The 24,502-nt window shown below is 37.5% G+C and overlaps 11 protein-coding genes across 11 annotated transcripts; 6 read left to right on the top strand and 5 right to left on the bottom strand.

Moving 5' to 3' along the window:
* Nucleotides 1-12: 12 nt before the first annotated feature.
* On the bottom strand, nucleotides 13-1,209 carry C9374_009124 (uncharacterized protein; the record flags this gene model as incomplete). Its single annotated transcript, XM_044699277.1, has 1 exon — nucleotides 13-1,209. The coding sequence occupies one exon, from the start codon at nucleotides 1,207-1,209 to the stop codon at nucleotides 13-15; it is 1,197 nt and encodes a 398-aa protein (XP_044544870.1).
* A 137-nt stretch (nucleotides 1,210-1,346) lies between these two features.
* Nucleotides 1,347-3,602, bottom strand: C9374_009123 (uncharacterized protein; the record flags this gene model as incomplete). Its single annotated transcript, XM_044699276.1, has 1 exon — nucleotides 1,347-3,602. The coding sequence occupies one exon, from the start codon at nucleotides 3,600-3,602 to the stop codon at nucleotides 1,347-1,349; it is 2,256 nt and encodes a 751-aa protein (XP_044544869.1).
* Nucleotides 3,603-3,799: 197 nt separating this feature from the next.
* Nucleotides 3,800-7,189, top strand: C9374_009122 (uncharacterized protein; the record flags this gene model as incomplete). The annotated part of the gene is made up of 1 exon (XM_044699275.1): nucleotides 3,800-7,189. The coding sequence occupies one exon, from the start codon at nucleotides 3,800-3,802 to the stop codon at nucleotides 7,187-7,189; it is 3,390 nt and encodes a 1,129-aa protein (XP_044544868.1).
* A 222-nt stretch (nucleotides 7,190-7,411) lies between these two features.
* Nucleotides 7,412-10,210, top strand: C9374_009121 (uncharacterized protein; the record flags this gene model as incomplete). The annotated part of the gene is made up of 3 exons (XM_044699274.1): nucleotides 7,412-8,001; nucleotides 8,054-8,498; nucleotides 8,546-10,210. The coding sequence occupies 3 exons, from the start codon at nucleotides 7,412-7,414 to the stop codon at nucleotides 10,208-10,210; spliced, it is 2,700 nt and encodes an 899-aa protein (XP_044544867.1).
* Nucleotides 10,211-10,366: 156 nt separating this feature from the next.
* Nucleotides 10,367-11,799, bottom strand: C9374_009120 (uncharacterized protein; the record flags this gene model as incomplete). The annotated part of the gene is made up of 3 exons (XM_044699273.1): nucleotides 10,367-10,583; nucleotides 10,656-11,183; nucleotides 11,429-11,799. The coding sequence occupies 3 exons, from the start codon at nucleotides 11,797-11,799 to the stop codon at nucleotides 10,367-10,369; spliced, it is 1,116 nt and encodes a 371-aa protein (XP_044544866.1).
* An 835-nt stretch (nucleotides 11,800-12,634) lies between these two features.
* C9374_009119 (uncharacterized protein) lies at nucleotides 12,635-17,625 on the bottom strand (the record flags this gene model as incomplete). The annotated part of the gene is made up of 3 exons (XM_044699271.1): nucleotides 12,635-16,770; nucleotides 16,825-17,172; nucleotides 17,256-17,625. 3 exons carry the CDS (start codon nucleotides 17,623-17,625, stop codon nucleotides 12,635-12,637), a joined length of 4,854 nt encoding a protein of 1,617 aa, XP_044544865.1.
* Nucleotides 17,626-17,922: 297 nt separating this feature from the next.
* Nucleotides 17,923-18,543, top strand: C9374_009118 (uncharacterized protein; the record flags this gene model as incomplete). Its single annotated transcript, XM_044699270.1, has 3 exons — nucleotides 17,923-18,148; nucleotides 18,226-18,369; nucleotides 18,422-18,543. 3 exons carry the CDS (start codon nucleotides 17,923-17,925, stop codon nucleotides 18,541-18,543), a joined length of 492 nt encoding a protein of 163 aa, XP_044544864.1.
* A 52-nt stretch (nucleotides 18,544-18,595) lies between these two features.
* On the top strand, nucleotides 18,596-20,065 carry C9374_009117 (uncharacterized protein; the record flags this gene model as incomplete). Its single annotated transcript, XM_044699269.1, has 1 exon — nucleotides 18,596-20,065. One exon carries the CDS (start codon nucleotides 18,596-18,598, stop codon nucleotides 20,063-20,065), a length of 1,470 nt encoding a protein of 489 aa, XP_044544863.1.
* A 146-nt stretch (nucleotides 20,066-20,211) lies between these two features.
* Nucleotides 20,212-21,444, top strand: C9374_009116 (uncharacterized protein; the record flags this gene model as incomplete). The annotated part of the gene is made up of 3 exons (XM_044699268.1): nucleotides 20,212-20,273; nucleotides 20,426-20,686; nucleotides 20,802-21,444. 3 exons carry the CDS (start codon nucleotides 20,212-20,214, stop codon nucleotides 21,442-21,444), a joined length of 966 nt encoding a protein of 321 aa, XP_044544862.1.
* A 288-nt stretch (nucleotides 21,445-21,732) lies between these two features.
* On the bottom strand, nucleotides 21,733-22,512 carry C9374_009115 (uncharacterized protein; the record flags this gene model as incomplete). Its single annotated transcript, XM_044699267.1, has 1 exon — nucleotides 21,733-22,512. One exon carries the CDS (start codon nucleotides 22,510-22,512, stop codon nucleotides 21,733-21,735), a length of 780 nt encoding a protein of 259 aa, XP_044544861.1.
* Nucleotides 22,513-22,836: 324 nt separating this feature from the next.
* Nucleotides 22,837-24,411, top strand: C9374_009114 (uncharacterized protein; the record flags this gene model as incomplete). Its single annotated transcript, XM_044699266.1, has 3 exons — nucleotides 22,837-22,924; nucleotides 23,283-23,901; nucleotides 24,150-24,411. 3 exons carry the CDS (start codon nucleotides 22,837-22,839, stop codon nucleotides 24,409-24,411), a joined length of 969 nt encoding a protein of 322 aa, XP_044544860.1.
* Nucleotides 24,412-24,502: the final 91 nt, after the last annotated feature.

The following is a 24,502-nucleotide window of genomic DNA, read 5'->3' as shown; positions in this document are numbered from 1 at the left end:
TGGACGTTGTTGTTACTTGTTTGACGTAATGAAACTGTAAATGGACTTGTACAAATCATCTGGCATTTCGTATTCTAATGGAATTTCAGCCTCTGGCATTAATTCATCGTTCATCTCATAGACCAGATTGTAGTTGGAGGATAGATCTTGCCTGAGCTCGTCTTCTATCATGGCGACACGGTTTTTCGCGTAATCCAGGTTTTCGTCGTCACTAATCTTGTTGAGGGCATTTTCAAACGAATTCATTGAAACAGGTTTGATGTAAATGCAATACGAGCTGATTTGAGCTTCGCTGAAAATCATTTTCAATTGTTGAACTCCTTTAAGGTTTGCGAATATGATGCAAACCTTGTCTTTTTCTAGGATGGAATCAATTTCACTTTTTGCATTTCCATAGTAATCGTTCCCTATCTGTACAATTTCGTAGAAATAATTCTCTTTCATTAGTTGTTTCATCTCATCGTTCGAAGGAACAAAGAAATGATGTATTCCTTCAATTTCGTCCACTCGAGGTTTCCTCGTTGTATATCCCACCGCTCGCTCAACGTCATGAGGGAAAGTAGCTTGAATTTTGATAGCAAAATTACTTGCAGAGGTGACAGCTCCTGAAAATACTAAAACTTTCTTTGGCTTGTTTGATTTTGTTTCAACCTTTGCCAGTTTTGTAAAGTATTCTTTTGCAAAAGAATAGACATCATCGGGCTGATAAATTAGCGTCGTGTTCATAAAATCGAAGAGTATTTGATGCAACAGAGGGTGATCTCTGATGTATCGGTTATGTTCCTGTAAATACTTTTCTTTCTTGACCTCTATCATACATTTTTCTTGAAAATCAATGGAACTACTATTAGGAGAAGCGTGTTTAAGGACCTGTCTTGGAGAGTTTGATACGGTTGAAATTAATTCTCTCATGATGGATACAAATTGTTCCCGAGTAGCCTTATTTTCAATGCCAATCTTTTGATCGAATACTTCTTTAATCGATGCAGCAGAAATGGATAAGTTAGAGAGTTGGAGTAATTCCCGAACTTCCTCGAAATTGATCATTTCTCGTTCTTCTTGCAGCGATTTGTACGTATCAAACATTTTCTCAAACTGTTCCCGATACAATAATTCAGGCGAGAGAGGTCGCTCCATGTCCTCTTCATGCTCTGTTGGAGCACGATCGTTGAAATGAATGGCATCTTGGCTGTTTTGAGGAGATATCATTTTTTTGTATGTCGTGTTTTTTGAAAAACTGTAAATTAGACTTCCATTTTAGGAGGTGGTGTATATTGCCCAAGAAATAATTGTTGTGAACATTCATAACGTTGGTGAGAAAATTGAACCACTCTATATACTCCTTTTCAATAAAATACACTGCTACTCGTTCCAACTGTATCTTCCTTCTCAAAGCTCATGGACAAGGTAAATATGTGCGAGGTGTGACTTTTGAGTTGATTCAGAGTACTCTCAAAGGTTTGAGTGAACTTGTTCATGCTTCGATGGTAAGTGTCGTCATGAGCAGTGTTTCTTGCAATTTCGGAGGATTGAGCAAGCCGTTCACGTCTATGTTCAAAGGTTTGATAATTGGTGAGTGCCACTTGTTCAGTCGCCAGTCCCTCTGCAACGTTATTCGAAATGGCTAAAGAGAATTGATTCATGTACTTGGAAAAGAGATTACAGCACGTGAGAAGTTTGTTGAGACATTTGAAGGCGTCAGTGGATGAGACGAGACAACCGTTGAGCGAGGAGTCGAGAAATTGTTCGTGACTTTTCAATACCTCGTCAAGAGTGGTCGCTTGCTTAATTTTACGCTCCATTTCGACATAATTCTTTTCCACGACCTCTATCAAGGCATACGATAAGAAATGTTGAATAAAGTGAATCATCTTGTGTCTCAATGCATAGAATGAGGCAAAACTTTTCCCCAATTTCAACTCCTTGGAGAATTTGTGATTGGACCATGTATTGCAGAGACATCTTTCCGTATACTTGAAGCAAAATATATGCCTAAAAAGAATTTGGTACTTGGTCAAATTCTTTCTGTTAATGAGGAGTGTCATTGGCCATTCGACATTGTACTCGAGACAAAAGGCTTCGTATCCTTCAATTGCCGCTGATTCTTGTAATTGTTGCTGCTCCAACAGTGCTGCATCTAATCGATTCGAAGAAGAGAGTTGCTTGATAATGCTTAAAAAGCTTGCCAAATTCAGTGGTTTTAAACTACAAGAAAGAGCATCTCTATATTCATCATTGGGAATGGAGCATGTTCTGGCAGCAAAATCAATCGAGGATTGAAGTTTCGAGAGTGAAACTTCTGTGCTCTTCTTTGCAAGCTCATTCTCTTGCTCTGCTGTGTCCATGAAATGCACAAAGAAATCTCCGTGGTCGAACAGAAAATAGTGTTTGAGAGAATGGAGACGATCCAATAACTTGACCTTTCCAAAGAAGTAATCTATAATTTGTTTACATGCACTTGCATACGCCTCTTCCAGTATAGATAGTGCTTTTCCGTCAACAAAATTAATCTTGTCTACAATCTTCTTTTCAAATTTTTGTCCACATTCACTCAACAAGCTCAAATATCTTCCACATGCCAGAACTTTGTCACTAATTTTTGAGAGGAAGAATGGAACTTCCCTCGTTATACTGTATTTTGACTCCCAATAGCTTGAATTAAAATCTCTAACGAGCTGTTCCTTCACAATTTGTTTGTTTTCCTCAATGAAAAATTCTCCAAAAACATCCTCAATTTCTCCTTTAAATATCCAGCTTTCAATCATTTCAAAATAAGGAGCACACGACTTGCTTAAAATAAAGTTAAAAAGCTTTTGAGTTTTGTCATCTGTACTAATAGATTTAGAAATTCGTTGTATGATGTTAATTAGTGATCCTCCTTTAGCGTTTTCTTTTGTGATTTCTTCAATTAGTCTGTCAAGAATATCCATGGTTTTCCATGCTCCGCTTTGCAAATGATAATACAGTTTTTGAAGGTTGACTTGATCCTGTTTGAATAACAAGTCTAATTGGTTAATGAACATCATGTACTCTTTTTCAAGAGATCGTAAAGCAGAGCAAAAGGCTTGACAGACAACTCCATTTTCGTAACTAGCTCTTTTGTCGAAAAAATTGCAAACTCTTGCATGCTTTTCACATAAAGGTAGTATTCTATTTACCAAATCCGTTAGAGAGGAATCTATCACACAATTCAGAGAATATTTGAACGAGTCAATGGTTTTATCCATCAAGAGCGTTCCATTTTCAGACATTAATTGATCGTGATCATGTTCCGACACACATTTGATATATTTTCCTTCAAACCCCATCAAGCAATTGAATAATTCCTCAATGATCATGTACTCTTGAACTTTGGATGGTAAATTTTCTAATGTGTTGGTGTTTGAGAAATTTGTGGAATTGTGTTGCTGTACAACATCGGGATGTTTCTTCAGAAAGTCATGAGATAAGAATTGTCGAGTTTTCAGCCATTCTGGTTCTTCTGGATGTAAAGTAGAAGACAAATGATTATTATTCGGTTGTTGAGATGCCATGTCGGTAGAAGAAGATGTAGATCCTCCGAGTTTTGGAGAAGCCTCTTGCTGAGAATGTGTCGAGAGCATTTTTTGAGTGATTTCAAGAATTTGGAGTGGCGCCAAAGTTTCTTTGTATTCTTTAAGTTATCGTCTATCGAAACTAAGTCCTTTCAGTAATTGCTCATCCCATTACTCGAAGGAATTATAAATGATTTGGGAATGATCGTCAAGCAACACTCAGCTTCAACCAATGAAACAGTTTTCTGTAGGTCCGGCATCAAAAAATGCTTTCGTTGCACCATCGAGCTTCACCAAAGAAACTCGGAAATTCCCTATTCTTCTCGCATCATCATCATTTGTTGCAAAGGTTCTTGCCATTTAGTAAAAACATTTCAATCATTGACGGGAGATTCATTCAACATCAACAGGCTGCATTATTTCATTACAAGCAGGAAAATGTAAAATCATCATCATCAGAACTAGATGATAATTCCACCAACAATAACAACAGCAAATTGAATACAATACTGGCACCTAGTTATGAACCACAAAATGTAGAGAAAGATTGGTATGGATGGTGGGAAGAAAAGGGCCTCTTCAAAGAAAATTCTCAAGGCTCAACGTCTGCTCCGAGTTACACCATCTTACTTCCTCCTCCGAATGTTACTGGTAGTTTACATATTGGCCATGCTCTGACAGCCTCCATTCAAGATTCCTTATGTCGATACAAAAAGATGAACGGTTATAATGTGTTGTGGGTGCCCGGTGTAGACCATGCTGGAATTTCAACACAGGTTGCAGTAGAGAAGAAAATTGCAAAGGAGGAAGGAAAAACAAGACACGATTTGGGACGAGAGGAATTTTTGAAAAGAGTTTGGCAATGGAAAGAGGAATATGGAAATAGAATTGACCAACAAATGAAAGCGATGGGCTCCATGACGGATTGGAGTCGAAAAGTATTCACAATGGATACACAATTTTCAAACGCTGTTTTGGAATGCTTTGTGAGATTGGCTCGAGATGGCTTAATTTACAGAGACGCAAAATTAGTGAACTGGTGTCCCCAGCTCAATACAGCCATTTCAGATATTGAAGTAGATTACTTGTCGTTAAAAAAAAAGACAAAAGTAATGGTTCCTAGTTGTGAAGAAAAATCGTTTGACTTTGGAGTCATGCACACGTTCAAATATCCTGTAGTTTCCAGTGTTGGAAGCAAGGACATTGTTGGATATATTAATGTGAGCACAACACGATTGGAAACCATGTTAGGAGACACTGCTGTAGCCATTCATCCACAAGATGAGAGATTTAAAAAATTCCACAATCATTTCATTTTACATCCTTTCGTTCCAGAGAGAACAATTCCTATAATATGTGACGACAAATTGGTTAACATGGAGGTCGGAACAGGTGCTGTAAAAATTACTCCTGCTCATTCCTTTGACGATTTTGATTGTGGAAAACGAAATAATTTGGAATTTATTACCATTTTAAATAAGGATGGAACCTTGAATGACCAAGTACCTCAAGAGTTTACTGGAAAAAATCGCTTTGTAGTTCGACAATTACTTGTTGAGAAATTGAAGGAATTGGATTTATTCATCTCTGAAGAGGATCACGAAATGGAGCTACCAATTTGTTCCAGATCAAAAGATATTCTTGAGCCCATGTTGTTGAATCAATGGTTTGTAAAATGTGACACATTGGCCAAGAGAGCTTTGGATCTTGTGAACAATGACGAAATTTTAATTCATCCATCATATCACAAACAAACCTGGAATAATTGGTTACAAAACATTCATGATTGGTGTATTTCAAGACAATTGTGGTGGGGTCATAGAATTCCTGCCTTTAAAATTGTCTCACCCGATATGACATCCATTCTTCAAGCAATCTCTACGAAAAATCTCGGCAATACTAGATCATTTATTTTTGAACGATCCACCCAAGATCCATCCATTGTCGGAAATGTATGGATTGTCGCTCACGACGAAAAGGAAGCGAATGAAATACTTCATCGATATTTGCCCAACACCAATTGTATATTGGAACAAGATGAAGATGTTCTCGACACTTGGTTCTCATCAGGTCTTTATCCACTGGCAGCATTTGGCTGGCCAAGTAAGGACGAACGAGTTCAGAATGATTTGCAACGTCGCTATCCGAGCTCAGTCATGGAGACTGGTAGCGACATTTTGTTTTTCTGGGTAGCAAGAATGGTCATGTTGTGTTCATACCTCTCTGACTCGAAAGAAAAACCTTTTCGTGAAATTTATTTGCATTCCATGGTCAGAGACAGACAAGGAAGAAAAATGTCAAAAAGTCTTGGAAACGTGATTGACCCTATTGACATGATTCATGGAACTTCACTTGATGATTTACGGAAGGGTGTCGAGAAAAATACTAATATTACCAAGCAAGAAATGAAGAAAGCTCTACAGGGCATACAACAAGAGTTTCCAAACGGAATTCCACAGTGTGGTACCGATGCTCTTCGATTTACGCTCATTCAATACACACAACAAGGCAGACAAATTAATTTAGACATTATGCGTGCCCAAGCTAATAGACATTTGTGCAACAAAATTTGGCAGTCTGCAAAATTTTGCTTTTCACATTTTGAAAGATTCAACTACACGACTGATGGCAATGATGTTGACATGGTCACCACTTTACTCAAATCGTTTGAGTCATTGGATTCACAGTCGACTCAACTCGTACAGAATCAATGGATTTTGTTGAAACTTGGAGATACGATCGAGACAATGCGACAATCCATCGATAACTTTTTATTCAGCGATGCTTGCAATTCAATCTATCAGTTTTTCCTTTATCAATTTTGTGATTATTACTTGGAAATGATCAAACCTATTTTGTACAGCTCCAAGACCATGACACCACTCATTGAGAACACACTACACACTCTCAATTATTGCCTCATTATCATCCTTAAATTATTACATCCCTATATGCCTTTTATTACTGAAGAACTGTTCCATTGTTGTCCTTTGAATGGTACTAACAATGCACTCTATTTTTCAACACAACACAATGAGAGCTATGTCCCTTCGAAGAGCATTCTCGAATGTCCATATCCAACATCATTCACAAAGGAAAATTTGAAAAGTCTAATTGGTGGATCAGAAAACAGAAAGGCCGTGATTGAAGATAAATTCGAAAAGCTCTTCCAAATTGTTCAACAACTCAGATCCATGAAACAAAATCTTCAACTACCTTCAAAAACAGAACTCGTTGCTTACATTTTCCAACATGGATCAGCACTTGGATTCTCCATGGATGATCACGAATGCAAGCTTGTCAAAACTCTCTCCAAATTCAACACAATCGAATTCATCTCTGAAGAACAATCCAAACAACATTCTCATCGGCTAGTTCTCACCACCACAGCCGTCACAACTCCTCAAGGTACCATCATGACTCAACTTGTACTTCCAGAAGAATTCCAATTGGAAAAGGAGATTGACAAGTGGCAAAAGAAGGTGCAACATCTTGCTACTATCAAGTCCAAATATCTGAAACAAATGCATCCTAATCTACCGTCGGACGTGAAGCAACAACTCGAAGAAAAGCTCGCTCAAAATGAAATTGAGACTCTTAAAGTACAAGAGACTTGCTCTCAATTGGAGGCTCTTCTTAAGGAATATAAGAAATAACCCTTTCTAATACAAAATGGCCAAAATTGATAAATCATGAACATTTGATGTTCCACATCAATTGACCTTACCATGATTGACCATAGGATGACTACTATCTCAATTGAGTAATATATCAGCCCGCCAAAAGTTACGAATGCCTCTCAAATTTAAAAAAATTGTTTCAACGGCGGATTAGGTGGTAACACTTTGACCAGATAGATCATCATTACACGTGTAGCCATGTTTTTCCAATCGAGGTATAACAACAATAATTATGAGGAAGACTCTGAAGATGAACTTGATGTTGGAGGCGGATCTTCAGCACTTATTGGAAATCCCTATGATTCGTTGATTGAGGAGGAAGAAGAAGCCTTGAATCAAGTACAACAACCATCTGACTCACAAAAACGTCAATCGTTACTGAACAACTCTCATCACAGCACAGGATCAACCATTGAAAAATCCAAAGATGATACAACCACTCTTGCTCTCTCGAAATTAAATTCGAGCACCAACAACAACAGTAAGCCTAATAACAATACAAACACATCTGTACGAGCCAGTCCTCATCATTCATCACTCTTCTCGAAACATCATTCCGAGGGTTATCTTGAAATGACATCATCAAATAAGGAAAATCAAAAAGAAAATTATAAATTTGAAGATCGAAAAGTTTTCGAAAGGGACCCGTTCGAAGTTCATTCCACACGCAGTGACAGATCGAACAAAAACCCATTACCATTTGGCGGTCATTCCAACCTTACAAGACATGACTCTGATGACGAGTTGCTTGATTTTCAAAAGAATCAAGGAGAAATCGAACGACCAAGGTTTGTACTTATTTTGTTAGTGGTTTAAATCTAACTCGGCTGGTTCATGTAGAAGTGCCAGACCTTCGTCGGCAGGCACCAGACCATCAAGCGCAGGTTCAATGAAATCAAAACCTCAATACAAATTATCGAGTATACCTCATCCCAAGAATTTTCCAATTGCGTCTTCAAGAAGTACGAATAGTGTGCTCGACAAGAATGGATTATCCAAGAAACAAGTAGTTCAAAACTACTTGTCCAATGTAAACAAACACATGAAAAAGAGAACCATTCCTTCGAATTTTTACAAAGATCCGGAAGGAATGTATATGGATTTACAAGAGCTTCGACAAGAAATTGCAATTCTTCGAAAGGACAATCAAAATTTGAAAACCCTTGCTCAAAAATCAGAAGCAGACAGCATTCGAAAACAGAAACAAGTAGAAGAATTGCTTCGGGCACACGCTCTCGTCGAAACCAAAGGCACCAGATATGAAAATTTATTCAAAGAGGTTAATGTAAGTTTAATGTGAACCACTCAACCCTCACGTCACATTATTATTAGCTCGTTAAAAGTCTTAAATCTAGAATTCGAGAACTTGAAAAAGCTCTAGGCGAAAAGGAAACAGAATTTCAAAGAATCAAGCTTGACTCTCGATACACACGGGTGAGAGAATTAGAGACAGAATTAAAAGCGTACTATACTGAATCAAGGCGTTTGCAAAAAGTAGTAGAAGATTTAGAACAAGAACGATCAGCCATGCAAGATCTCGAAGACGAGAATGACAAAATGAACAAACAAAATTTAAAACTTCGAGAATTAATTGTTAAAATGAAACAGGTTCAAGATTATTACAAGGAACAAAATGTACATTTATCTGAAGAGAATAGACATTTACACGACAACAATGGAATAAGCTCTGAACTTTCGATGAGAGAGCATCAAATCGAGGAGTTGACCACGAAATTGAAAGAATTGCAACAAAAACTGGACGACTCTTACCAAACCAATTCAGAGTTAAAAGTATCGAACAGCGAGTTGCAAAGAATAAGCGACGAAATACAATTTCAAAGCAACATCACCAAAAAAGAAAATTCAGAGCTTAAAAACAAACTTGAAGAGTTGCGAACCAATTTTGAAAGTCAACTCGAAGATCAGAAACGACAAGTTGAGCTTTTAAAACGAGAAAAGGAAAATATGTGTAAAGAAAACGAGTTGCAAACTCAATCCTCACAAATCTTGCGATCGAGTGTGGCCAGTTTTGAACATCAAGTGGCTGATAAGGAACGAGAGATTCAATTCTTGAAAGCACAATTGAAAGAGAAACACGATTTGGTCGATTCACGAAATCTCGAAATTCTCAATTTAAGAAATCAATGTGAAGAAAAAGATTCGGAAATTTCACAACTTCAAACCAAGATGAAGGAGTTGCGAAAGGCCAACAAAGTTCTACTCGATGAAATTTCTGTATTGAAAGATCAACAAGCACAGCAGCACAATGTGAGTGCAGTCATGACACCAGTTCCTTATCCGTATCCACCAATTGTCTTACCAAGCAATGACAATACGATTTCTTCCTATCCACCACCCATTGGAATACCTAATGGCACACAGGAAATTACCACGCCTCAACAACAATCTCAACTCACTTCTTCTTATGGTGAAATTGAAGAAAATTTCGATGTAGGAGGAAATTATTCATTTGATGATGAGCAGCAGCAAACAGAACAGGACAACCTCTCGATTTATGACCATGCAGCAACACAAATGCAATTACTCGCCAGAGGATTCATTGCTCGAAGGCAATTCAAAGAATTGAAAGAACAAGCTATGCAAAAGACTAAAGAACCACCTGTCAAAACGACAGAAGTGAAAACTGAAAATTCATCACCTGTTACCGATCAAGTGAAATCAGAAAATCCACAAAGCTCGGATGGTTCTCAAAAACAGCAAACCAATACTAAGGAAGAAGTGAACAGTCATAACACCCTTGCTGCTAACCCTTCGAACAATCTCTCAACCCAAAACTCGACAGTAGTGGAAGAGACTTTTGAAGAACCTCAACACTCTTCATATGATGAATTTGGTGGATCCATGGATGAGCATTTTGACAGCTCGTACGTTCAAGAAGAGCCCATTAATTTTGATGATGACTATGATGACCGAGGTTTCATGGAAGATGATTTTGGGTTGGACACCTCTCAACAGCACTCGTATGAAGATTGGTAACTATATTTCTGAGCTCGGTATTCGTGAAGAGACACACCTCAACAAAACTTGGAATAAAAATATATTAGAAATTAAAATATAAAAGTGAGTGATCTGAATGACCTGTAGTAGTAGTAGTGTGAAGAGTTGTTGTAGAGAGAGTATGACAATCCAAGCTCATTGTTGATCAGACTCGTTAGAACATGCATGTTCAGTATAACCACGGTTGAACCATTCTTTTCTTGCCTTTTTGTGAACTTCAATCGATCTGACTTGACGAACGAAAGGATTATAGCCATCGGTCATGATATAATTGTAAACCACTGATGACCACGATTCATAATATCCTAGAGTATCATAAAACTCTGGTGCAATTTTTCTCAACAATGGAAGTCTGTTCATTCAAGCAATAATGAGTTCAATATGTGTTATTCTCAAAATGAATGTCATCAACAAGTATACTCACCTGGAACATGGAATTCTTGGAAAATCATGATGCTCATTATGATAACCCACATTAAACATGAACCAATTGGCAGGTCCATAATAACTATATGTTTCTTGTCCTGGCTCTGTCAACCAATGTTCTGACAAAAAGTGACCACTCAATGGATGCAAACCCAAACCCAATAAACTTGTCAATACACAATAAATCAAAGCCCTATAACCCCAAAAATAGACCAATAATCCATCAAAGGTAAATGAAACAGCCATATTCAACAATTCCCATGCATTTGGAGAACGTGGAGCCACCAACAATGGTTTCACACCATAAACAATTCCAATGAAAATCATGTGAAGAAGTTTTAAGAATTTCGATCGAACATATTTTCCCTCCAATCGTGTGGTAATATCGACATCATATAATGGAACACCCAAATACCAATGATGATCACTGTGATATCTCTTAAAGGTCATGGCTGAAGGAATTCCCATTGGAAGATTTGCAAATATGGCAAAATAATAATTGTGCTCGAGTTTATCAAAGCACATTCTGTGTGTGTTTGTGTGTGTCAGGTTCACAACATTTGGAAAATCATTTATGATGAGCGATTGAATATCATATTCCATTAACAATTTTGGGTTTGGAACAACATGTGTGGAACATGGTTCAACGAACATTTGGAAATGTTCCACGCATACAAAAAAATATTTACAAAAAAAAATCAACCCGAATGGAATCAAATCATATCAAATCAAATCAAATCAAATCACACACACACACTTGAACCAACTTACCCATGAGTAATTTCATGAATAGCAACAGTCAATGATTGAGTAAAAGCTCCACCAATCAACCAAGCCGTTGGTACCATAATATACCACGCTTGATCCTTCACCAAATAACAAATCAACAAGTGAATCAACACAAAAGCAATGACTTGATATTTGGTTTGATAATCCACACCAAATAATTTTTCAATTTGTGGATACTTTTTCAAAATTTCATACTTTCTTCGGAGATGAGGTTCTTCTTGGGTATCCCAATAAAAATCCTCTCGATTTAATAATTCTTTCGGAATGGGTTTGCATTCTTGTGGAATACGTTGAACGGCTGGTTCGTTACTTGTTTGGTTGATTTGTTTGGAAGCAGCACTGGTAGCTTTCATGATGATGTTAGAATCTCTTGTGATGAAGTGGTTGTTGGCTGTGATGGTTGAACAAATAATAGTAGTAACAGTCGTACGAGTGAGAATAGTCGTATACGAGAAACGAATGGAGAAGGATAGTTCAATGGTTTTAAAATAGTTTTTATATAATGTTAGGTATACGGTGATAGAATCAATTAAGTAGCAACGTCTTGAAATGGAAAAAAGTTGATTCAAGTAACCCTATTGATGATGAGCACACGTTTCGTCTGTCTATAGATTTATATCTGCAGCAGTCGTTGTCGTTGCAGCGCTTCTTTGTGAGAGAGAGGTATCTATGTGTTTCAATGAACAACAACAACCACTCGGAAACCGTTGATGAGGGATTTTCTTTTGGTGTGAAAAAAGCAAAAATTTGAGTGGTTGACCGTTTTGATTGCCATTGAGGGACTAATCGGTCGTCCATAGATTGGCGGACTTTTTTATATTTGCGCTCTGGGTGGACTGAGAGCAAGGGCATGACGCTGAGTTTCCAAATGAGCAACTGGAAACAAGTGTGAATTTGCTGGTTCAATTATGTTGTCGTTGTGCTATTTCCAACGTAATTGGATGTCGAGTTGGTGTGACATTGTTTCTAACCTTTAGCACAAGTCCTTTTCTACATTCATTTGACATTGAGAAGTCCTTTTTGAATGTTATTTTACTCTCAAATTCTTTCATGTGTGCCATAATTGCATCTACAGTAATATATTATACAACCATGAGCTTGACATTTGGAGTACACTCATGGGTGATGACAACATAACAACAATAATAGTGTATCAATGCGATGATTAAGAATTCAAATTCATTCACCTTACAAAGTCTTCAAATATGCATTTTCATACTTGTACCAGTCTTCATCCTTGTTGGCATAATTTTCATCATCCAAATAGCCAAGTCCTTTGAACGCTTTAAAGTATGGCACTTCACCAACAACACGTTCCTTCTCATCGAGAATCTTCTTTGTCCAGAATTTACTTGCCAGAGTTTTATCAAGCTTGGCAGCTCTAAAACCAATGTTGTGTTTGCAAATCTCCAATGTTCCGCCGTTCATACTGATATTGGTTCTAATCTTTTGTCTGTATTCTCCTAGCTTGGCATCTTTCGTGAAAGGTTTTGGATAGTAAGACAAATGTTCTCGAAGCTCGGCAAATTCTTCACATTCATCCATGAGAGCACCAGTTCGATCTTTTCCGCTCTTACAATTGTAATGAATTTGTTCTCCAATAATGAATGATAGCAAGATGACACGAACTGGAATGGCATATGGATCTCCCACTTTCACTTCATCCGATTCCATAATACCTTGATTAAACTTTTCGTGTTGTTTGGCATGATAAAGACTTTTAAGAGAGCCAAAGAGCTCATACATGTCTCGCTCCAAGTTGCAGAATTCATAGTATTCTTGCCAGTGAGGAATGGGTGGAATTTGTGGTTGAGTTGCTCTCACATTTGAAACACTTGAAAACAAGCTCTTGAGGAAATGTTGCTCAAGTTCAATAAGCTCATCATAACATTGTTCCCATTTTTGATCGATATCATGAATCTTGTCAATCATCGAGTCCATGTCATTCACTAAAAACATAATGTCTTTCAAATACGTAAACTCAACAGAAGTAATGTCATCAAACTTTGGCAACCATTTCTCGTTAATTCTCTTTTCAAGTTCTTTTTGTTTCTTTTGCAAGTCAAATTCAAGAGGTGTCAACTCTCGGATCGCAGCTGCATGTTTGTCTCGCATGACAGTGTAGACATTATTGATTCGAATGAGCTTGTTCACAAGAGCTTGAACGTACATGGTTCCATCTCTAGAGTTGTTGAATATTCCTGTTATGTACTCCATGATTGAGCCTCGGATTGCATTCTTGTATTCTCCAAGAGCAATCATGAAACGCTGAACTTTCTTCTCAAATTGTCGAATTCCAAATTGGCGACAATTCACAGATCTTTGAATGCCAACACCACATTTGAAAGTCTTGATAATCACATTCACACCAAAGTTAAGAAGACATGGCTCATGGAAAACAATAGGCATGTCAATTGGAGGAAGTCTGTCATACAAATCTACAAGAACAGATGGAACAAGATTATTTTGAAGAACGTAATAAATGGCTCCCTGATGTTCCATGACCTGACGATCCTCTCTGTTTTGCACAAATGATGGAGTCAAAAGACTGACCGATGTGAAAGGAACCTTCAACGGTTCTCCTCTCTTCTTGAGTAATTCTAACTCTTCTCGTGTGAATCTTTTAACGTGGTTCACAGCGAGAGCTTTGAGCATTGTTTTGGCATTTTCCACTGCAATTGCTTGTCGTTGCTTTTTGTCTTGGAGTTTGTAGGCTGGGAACGATCCTGATCTCATCATTTCCAAGATGACTCTTCCTCCTTTGAGGTAAACTGTCTTGTAAGGATTAATGAGACCATCTCTTCGTCTGTCTCTGGATGTGGCTAAGCCTTCGTTCGAAAATGAATATGAATCAAACAATTTGTTAATTGGTATTTGCACAGAATAGGACAGAGAAACCTCTTGCTTATTGGCTGAAAGATCACTCTTGTCGAAAGCAATGTCAACAGCTCTGTTCTTGACATAGTACAATTCTTGAACCATGATTTTTCTTGGCTTTGAACTCATCGTGTATCCAAAGCTGGTTCTGAAGGCAGCAAATACATCATTGAGAGTACTCTTGAAGAATGTCGTCATCGCTTGAAGGTTGCTGACATCCTTGTCAGACATTCTCATCTTATTCTTCAAAAGATTGACCATTTCTAAATTGGACTCGAGAATGAGTTTGAGCAATTGTCTCTTGAACGAGAGCACCAAATGATCAATTCGTTTTTTCGAATCGGTCAAATCTATTTCATCAAAAGGAGATGGAGAAAGCTCGCTACAGAAATATGTGAAAATCTTGTGTGATTGAGCGAAGCGTGAAAATGCATTCTTTCCAATATTATTGCATTCGGTTTCAATGATACGATATTTGAGGTCAGGGAAGGTAATCTTGACTTCTTGGATCAATTCAAGAATATATCGTTGCGCAACCGATAATAATAAATCTCCATAGGTCTGAACATGATATCTTTGAGTTGTCAAGTAAACCTCCTCTGCAATATATCGAGTAAAACTCAACTCGTTTGTTTCATAGCCTAAAATCTTTTGAGTCTTGTCAAGTTGGAATGGTTTCGTCGTTTGGGTGGCGTCGTATAACATCTTTGATATAATTACCCAGAAGTTGAGAGCCATTCGTCTTGGTCGAACTGAGAACTGATTAGGATTGAGTGGGGGAGGTACATTCTTTTTACGCTCTTCCTCAAGCATTTCCAGCTCCTTTCTTTTTCGCTCTTCCTCTTCCTGTAACAATCTTCGTTTTCGTTCTTCTTCTTCGAGTTGTTGCTGTAAAAAGAGTTCGTATTGGGTCCAATCTTGCGGGTCCTCTGTTATAGTTACATAATTTACAAATTCAACATTGTTGTTTCCTTTGATTCGGTTGTTGAGTACGTCCTTGTAGTTGTTGCATTTTTCTTCATTACTCAAGTACTTCTCCACCATATTCCAGTAAAAGTTGTTAGGTGCTCCTTCCTCAAATTCAGAAACATCAATTTCTGAGTCATCATTCTTCAATTTATCAAGAATAACTCGTCTAGCTTTTTTCATCCATTCATTAAATTGATATCGAATATTATTTTCCATTTCGGTTGCGGTAAAATCTGTAATTTCTGGAACTGGAGAATTGCTCACCACTGATACCCATCTGGTGTCAAGCTTTGGAGGATTGTCCAAATTAACATTATTTGCAAATGCAGGATCGAATGCAGTCAAGGAATATTGAATGACACTACTGTAGGGATAAAATTGTTCATACTTGATCGCTAGACCAGGATCATTTCGCTTATGAACGTCAAAAACGAATGGATCAAGGTATGGAATCAAGTCGGAGGTTTGATTCACTGTCATTGACAAGTTGTAAGTTCCAGGTAGTGGAAAATAAACTTCCACTTCATATTCACCATTTTGCAAATCGTTAATTGTGACTCTATTCTTGACATTAGCAATTTTCTCTCCATCCTCTGACGTGAAGGAAAACACTGGATAAAATTTATCTCCACCTCTGTTGCAGTAATTTCCGAATTGATCACGTGCATAGATCTTGAACTTGATCTTTTGACCCTCTACGAAAGGTCCTTGCATTTGTTCATATTCGTCTACAACTTCACAATTCTTGCCATATGCTTCTCCAGGAACAACACGAATTGGCCTAATAGTTGGGTGTGTTAATCGTTCCTTTCCGTCAAGTCTGATGTCGAGGTCATACTTGCCAATAATTTCAGGTACGTAATCAACCTTATAGATGCCATTTCCTAGATCAGTAACTATTCCTTCTACAGTTGCTTCTGGATCATCATCCTTTTCTTTAATTCGTCTCAATGTAACAGTGAAATGATCTCCTCCAATTTGCAAATCATTGCCATGTTGATCACGTGCAATAATTTCAAAAGTGTTCAACTTGGCAACAATTGCTGTCTGCGAGCCTCTTCCTCTTACAACACATTGTTCGGGATCGATCATTTCAATACCACCATCAATAGATACAAGTTCTTGATTCACTGGTTTAATGTCGAGTTTGGCTCCCACCTTTAACTTGTTGAATCGATCGAGAAGGTTCGATGCCTTGTTGTTCACAACAACTGGCTTTTGTTGCTTTTGAGTAAGGTTTTGTTCTTCATCTCCTGGTTGTGAGAAATTGAAATTCAATTTGATGTCAATATTCTTTTGTTCCAATCTCTTGAACTCTTGCTCAACTTTGTCGAGCCTGGCCCTAGAAAATTGGATTCCAGACTTGGATAGATCTTGAATTCTTTTCGATGCATCTATCTTTCCTGAACGCCACAAAAAGTGAGCCAGTGCATGAATGCAATGGACAACTTTGGTAATGTTTTTTCTCTCCCACAGATCTGAAATAAGGAATATTGGAATACGTGGTGTTATTTCGTGCTATAGCTACATACCTGGAATGGAAAATTGGTAAAATCTTGGAAAGTTAATTTTGTCACAACAATCTTGGAAATTATTAATGTTATCGGTTGCCATCATGAATGCTAAAGGGCTATTCATTTTGACGTTTTTGTGGAAATTTTTCATAGTTCCCTTGTCGCTGAACACTTCGGCCAATCGGCACAAAATTGTACCATCTCGCAATTGATCAAAGAAATCAATATTTCTAGCTTCTGCCTTCTCCAAATTGGATGATGATTTGGAATAATTGTAGCCTTGTTTCAACTCTTCGGAGACCTGCTCATCGTCTAAATCCTCAAAGAAAATTTGCTCGTCGAGCATATCCTCAATCCATCTCTTGGCTATATATATTTGCCACGATTATGTCATGATTTTAAAATCATAATGGTTGTAACAGGAATGTATTGAAAAATAGCACAATTACCTTCTTCTTGTCTTAATAAAAACTCATAAGCTCTAAATCCCGAGATGGTATTCTGTATATCGGATCGTCCTTCATCTCCAATGCCTTGAAAAGTTGGTCTTTGATAGGTCGACCATGCCTTTGACGCTTTTTTCAAAATTTCCTTTTCATGATCCGTTAAGTGATCGCCTTGCTGTTGTTGTGGAGCATTTGTTGTTGTTGATCCGACCCCAACGACACCACTCTCAGTGTTATTGTTCTTTAACCGATTTCCTAACGCTGGTACAGGTGGTCTCTGATTCGTATGGCTTGTATTGTTCGTGGAGGTTGAAGTTGTCGATGATGTTGGTGCTGTTGGGTTCTTGTTCTGAGAAGGAGGTATTGGACGCATTTTTTCAGGTTGCTGTTGATGGATGAAACGCCCTCGTGAAACGTTTTCTTTTTGCATTCCAATTCATTTTTGGGTACTGAGGATTTGTCATGGATTGAACTCCTTTTTGAATTCGAGAAGGTGCCGCTTCAATTTGATTGACAGTGGGTTCATGAATATGGTAGTTATTTTAAAAAAGTACTAGTTGAAGACAATTCTCAACATGTCAACAACTAAGACGCTTCAGATGATTAGGAAGTTTGCCTCCTTACTCAACTACGATAAAAAAAGTGAAAAAAATCCATTACGCGAGAAGGAATGAAAGGCTCCTCCAACACATCCTCACAAGACTTTTTATTCAAGAGAATTCAAAAGGAATTGGTGTTGTTCAACTCGGACGTACCTCCCTACTGTTCGGCATGTCCAGAATCTGAAAAGAATCTTAAAAAGTGGAAGGCTTGGATAGAAGGTCCAAAAGGAACAGTCTATGAAGGAGGTAAATTCGAACTCTCTATCGTTTTCCCTGATGATTATCCTTTTAAAGGTAAGTAGGTGATAAAACAACGTTGGTCGCATTTCCTCTTCGTGGTATGAATTCATGAATATATTACAACACATTAGCACCCTCCATTAAATTCATAACCAAGATTTATCATTGTAACATTTCAAAGAAAGGCAATATCTGTGTAGATACGTTGAAGGATGCATGGAATCCTTCTCTCACCATTTCCAAAGTGTTGTTGAGTATTGTGAGTTTATTGAGTGGTAAGTATGGTCGACCATTCGATCAAGCATTGGAATCACCTGTTTGAAACAGAACCAAATCCTGATGATCCATTAGAACCTAAAATTGCCAAAGAGTTTAAAGAAAATCGTCAGAGTCATGACCTCACCGCCACCAAATGGACACAAATGTATGCCAGATCAAATGTGGAATAGTTTCTTATCAAACTTTCCTTGAAAGACAAGATCAACCAAAAAACATAAAAAAATGCACCTTTCTCATCTGCTCCGATTTTTGCTTGTTGTTGGAGGATGTAGTTTTCTCTTCTCTGTGTTTGTACCTCTCTTATTGGTGAAACCACCGTCGATATCGGATCAAGGAAGGAGTGAGTTGTTGAAAAGAGCTGATACGAACAGTGCTCGGAAAGTTATTGAAGAGTATCGGAAAGAACATCAATTACCCAATTATTTTGATCGATATTTAACAACGTGGAATTTTAATGATTTATTGGAGGACTATGTGGACTTTCACGAAAAGCACACGAGAGAATTTTGTCAGCCTGCTGATGATGAATTATCATCATCCAAAAAGAAGGTGGGAATTTTGGTATTTAGACCATGGCAGAGTAGTGGTTTGGCCAATGTCATGATTGGACTGACATCAAGTTTCATGTTGTCACTCCTTTCGGGCCGATTATTCTTCATTAATTGGTACGGCCATTATTATTGTAATATTCATGCGAAAAATCTTTTTCAAAAACCACACCCAAGATACAATTGGTGGTATGAAGACTTTTTGACGGATTCAAATGTGAATGAGTGCGCTCGAAATTATCCAACTCTCAAGATACCCACACTGTTTGATGATTCTCTGAAAAATTATTATGGAAATTTAGAATTGACGCACAGAGCAAGAGAATCCGACTACATGTTTGAGTTATTGAAGTGTTTAAATATTACTGAAGAATTTGACCGAATGGGTCCAATTATTGAGATTACTAGTAATCAATACTTTTTACCACTCCTCTATCAATTTAATCCTTATCATTCTGCTCTCCTACATTTAATGTTTCGTGATGCTGACATGTTTGGACCACTTTCAAGATTTCTATACCATCCTCTTCCATCCATTCAACAAAAAATTGACAAGTATCTTGAAGAACATGATATTTACAGTTCACCACATTTATTGGAAAATAGAAGACAAGGCAACACAGTCATGTATGGCATTCAAATACGACGAAATGAAAATGAAAAGCAAATGGACTGGTTTAGAGAAAAACATGAAAAGTATTTCTGGCAAGCATGCCGACAAGAATTACTATCCAAACACAATCAATTATTTCCCAATCAAGATTACAAGATTATGGTCATTTCTGACAATATTACTGTTGTGGATCATGCAAAGATGGAATTTGGTCACGACAAAATTCTCCATTACGAAGAACAAAAGCTTACCTTCACCAGAGATAGTGAAAGTATCGTCGGTGCCCTCATTGATGCATGGCTCTTCTCTCATAGTCAAGGATTTGTTGTGAGTAAGCATAGTACTTTTGGTAATTTGGGTCATGGAAGAGCCTCCATCAAACCATTCATTGTCTATCATTACAATCATGGAGAAAATTGTGCTTGGTTTAAACCTCACACAAGTGAACCAGAATTTCATTGGTATGGACGGCATCGAGAAATTTCGTCATGTCGAGGAGTGGCCATGAAGAGAAAAGAATTGAAGCCTTAACATCAATGAGACACATCTTGGTATCATAGGTGTCATGTTGGTGTGACGTCTAGACGATCTCCACTCACTAGTAGTCTAGATCCACACCTTTCTTGCTTTTGAAAGCTTTCATCATGATGGCGCGAGAGTGAACTCGTAACAAAAAAATGTCATCCAAGTTGGATATTCATTCCACTCTCACGCTCAATGACGGAACTAAAATTCCCTTGTATGTGCTCGCCATTTAAATGGTTTTGAACATTTGTTTGACCAATTTTTCCAAATTCAATTCATTGAATGAAATTACATTGAATTTCAATATTAATATATAATTGAATACCACCACGTGTCTTGCTTGATCATCACACAACATTCCTCAAGGATTGGTCTCGGAACATGGAAATCCGAACCACAAAAAGTGAAACAAGCCGTTATTGCAGCCATTGAATGTGGTTATCGACACATTGATTGTGCCGAGCTCTATGGCAATGAAAAAGAAATTGGTGAAGCACTTCAAGATGTCCTTGATCGAGGAGTTGTAACGAGACAAGATTTGTGGATTACATCAAAATTGTGGAATACTCATCGACGACCTGAACATGTTCGACCTGCTCTTGAAAAGACTCTTTCAGAATTGAGAATGTATGTTTGTGTGTGTTTTATATTATTTGAATGTTGGTTCATGTTTTCTTCTATATCGCCATTGGTTGCATTGACACAAATGTCACTGAATATGATTCATATTCACTCCACATAGTACTTATTTGGATCAATATTTAATTCACTGGCCTTTAGCATTCCAATATGCTGGAAATGAATTGAAAGACTATTCCTGTATTGTTCCAAAAGATGAAAAAACTCAAGTTGTGAAATTAGATTTCGTTCCCATTCGTGACACTTGGCGTGAAATGGAGCAATTGGTGAAAGATGGCAAAGTCAAGTCCATTGGTGTCTCCAATTTCAGTGTGAGTGATGTTTCAGCTCTACTTTCAGAACCTGGCATTTCCATCAAACCAGCTGTGAATCAAATTGAAGTGAATCCCTATTTTCCTAATTCGAGACTCATCGAAACCATGAAATCATCTCTCTTTGGTGGAATTCAAATTGTTGCCTATTGTCCATTAGGAAGAGGTGCCGTATTGGAAGACGCCATCATTCAAGAATTGGCTCAGAACTATAAACGAAGTCCTTCACAGATTATTTTGAGATGGGGTCTTCAGCGGGGTGTGGTTCTACTCCCAAAAAGTACAACTCCTGAAAGAATTAAGGAAAATATTCAACTTTTTGATTTTGAACTCTCTGAAGAGGATGTGAAGAGAATTACCAACGAGTTGGGAAAGAAGAGAAAGAGAAGCGTGGATCCTATTGGGTCATGGGGAATTTCTGTTTTTGAGGATTAATGCTGGTGATGAAAAATTGAAAATCATTCTTGCAATGATGAATCTATAAATTTATAAATCATTGAAATTCTCACAGCAATGTCACATTCACACTAAAAGTATTCACACAACAGTAAAGACTAAATTTATACATAAATTTCAGTTAATAAACAGGTGTGACATGTCACTTAAATAGAACCAATGTTCAACTAACAACAAATGCGAATTAAATCATTTGTGAATTGTTACAAGTAAGGAACAATCCTAACAATCAAGCGAACGGAATCAACAGAATTTGTGTCATTCCCTTTACCACTCAATTTCTGACTTGTCATACGAAATGAACTTTCCATTCTGAGAGAAATCGGCTGCATGAATAATCTCCAACAAATCACTAGCTGCCATTTCTGGTGTACGATGTTTTTTTGGATCCATTGGCTCCCCAAAGAAATTCTTGGTCATGTCTGTATATACCATTCCAGGATGCAACAATAACGTGAAGGCTTTCTTTTCCTTCTCCAATTCAAGAGCCAAGTTCTTGGTGGCCATATTGAGAGCAGCCTTAGAACAACGATAAGGATAGGCCCCTCCCGATCGATTATCTCCAACACTTGCTACTCGAGTCGATATTTGAGCGAAAATTCCATGTCTAGAAGTTAAAGATTCTCCCCGATGAGATGCCTTCACATACGATTTCAAATATTTACAAACGAGCATGGGTCCAACACAATTGACCTTATAACTATATAACATGGACTCCATGGAAAGATCCTCCAATTGCCGTATTGAAGAGTCCAAATAACCTGCATTGTTAATCAATAAATTAATATACTGAATAGACTTGGGTATGGAGGAAGGCAGAGACTGAACGGATTTCTCATCGGAAACATCCAACGTTAGGATTGGCACTCGTTCCGAGCCATACTCTTCTTGTAAGGCTTTCAACTCATATGCTTCATGTGGGTTTCTTGCAGTGGCCATCACCACTTGATACTTGTATTGGGACAATAACAGTTTTACAAACGCTAAACCAATTCCTTTGTTGGCGCCAGTCACGAGGGCCACACGAGGTTGTTGTGTTTGGGACATTTTTATGTGTTTATTTTAACTATTCTTGGAAATTTCCATCGATTCATCAAATAAAAATAATGTTAAAAGCATTGACAATTCATGAAGAGAAGAGGATGGAAGTAATGCAATTTTTAAAGCTGTTACTTCAACTGTTTGTCTTGGTTATGTTTGTGAAAACAAAATCAAGTGTAAAGGTTCCATTCATCGTAGTGTAATTCCAATTTCATAAAGATGGTTATCAAAAGAGCAGATATCTCACCTGTCAACCTTAGTCGCGCTCTAACACTCCGATTCATCATGGTGGCAAAGTCTTTTGACATCTTTTCATTACACTTTCAAAAAATGTCTAAAACACCACCGAGTCCATCCACAGCCGAACCTCTCTATGCATTGCCAGGAAATGATGCATGTTGTGATTGCGGAATGAAAGGTTTGTATTTTACATCCATTTTGTAGGAGAAATAGTACTGGTGATGATGATCATGATGGTGTATGAAAACTACTTGGTATCTCGTCTCGATCGGAATTTACTACCTATACTACTGCTATTCGTTTGGAAATTATGATTGTCATTCATCACGATGGTCATCCATTGATGATACAATGAAACAATTTGTTGACATGGTATCTTGCTGCTACTCTTGTCTCTCTTTAACACACAATGAATGATATATACACACACACACTCTCTCTCACGTCATGATTACTCGACACCACACACGCACTCTCTGTCAACCACACTTTTTCCAAACCACTTTTCAATGATTCAAATTTGAAAACAACAACAGCTCCGAGATGGGCCAGTATTAATTTAGGAATTTTAATTTGTATCCATTGTTCTGGAGTTCATCGTAAATTAGGAACTCACATTTCTCAAGTGAGATCCACCACATTGGATCATTTACCTTCAGAGACCATTGAATCCATGAAGCGACTCGGAGGTAATTCAAAAATCAATGAATATTATGAAGCAAAACCTCTAAAGAATTATCCAAAACCTACCGATGAGACAGATCCACTCTATCGAGAGGAATACATTCGAGCGAAATATGAATTTAAATATTTTGCATTGGATCGAGATGTAATGAATAGTGGTATATTGGATTGGGAAAATTTGAAACCTGTGCATTCTCCAGAGTGTTTGGAAAGTAATGATAAAGATGGAGGTTCTTCGACAGCAAAACCGTCAAGAAAGAGCTCTCTGTACAAGTCATTGAAAAAATTGTCAACTTCAATGAGTAAGGGAATGGTGGAATTTATTGGAATGTTGTCCATTCATGTCAAGGAAGGTAGAAATCTCATTTCGTGTGATGTGAATGGTTTTAGTGATCCATATTTGATTGTGGGATGTGGACCATCTCTTGAGGATCGATCAAATATCTATCCTGGTCAAATTGTAAAGACAAGGTAAGGCATTGTTTTTATTATAATGAGGTGACCAAATCATGATTGTAATTTTTGAACCATGACAAATTGTACACAATTTTGCACGCCTCTATTGTTGTGAAATTGGATTTACAATGTTGTTGTGAAATTGAATTTATTATTGGAACATGTCATTATCATATTGTTGTGAATAATTTATTGGAATGATAAATACATCGTGATGATACGACAATTAATCCTTGGATATTTTTCACTCGACCCACAAACAGTACCAAACTCAAAACTCTTAATCCAGTTTGGAATGAAACCATCACGACATGTGTTTGTGACATTAAAACCGATGTACTCCATATCGAATGCATGGATTGGGATCGAGTGAGTGAAGATGACGCAATGGGACACTTCTCCATTACTCTAGGCAATTTATTTGGTGCCAATGATGCAACGAATGGCGTCACTAAAATTTGTACATTGCAAGGCGTAAAATCTGGAGAGATTGAAATTGAAGTGAAATTTATCAATTTGAAGTAATAAATCTGGTGTTGCGAGAAGACTTTGTTTTCTCTTGTTGTGTGTGTGCAGTTGACTTGTCAATCGAACGTTTTTCTGGTGCTTCACAAAG

This window comes from Naegleria lovaniensis, assembly GCF_003324165.1.
Source record: "Naegleria lovaniensis strain ATCC 30569 chromosome Unknown tig037, whole genome shotgun sequence".
Taxonomy (NCBI): Eukaryota; Heterolobosea; class Eutetramitea; order Acrasida; family Naegleriidae; genus Naegleria; species Naegleria lovaniensis.
The sequence above is the reverse complement of the archived record's forward strand: the minus strand, read 5'-3'. Positions and strand labels throughout refer to the sequence as shown.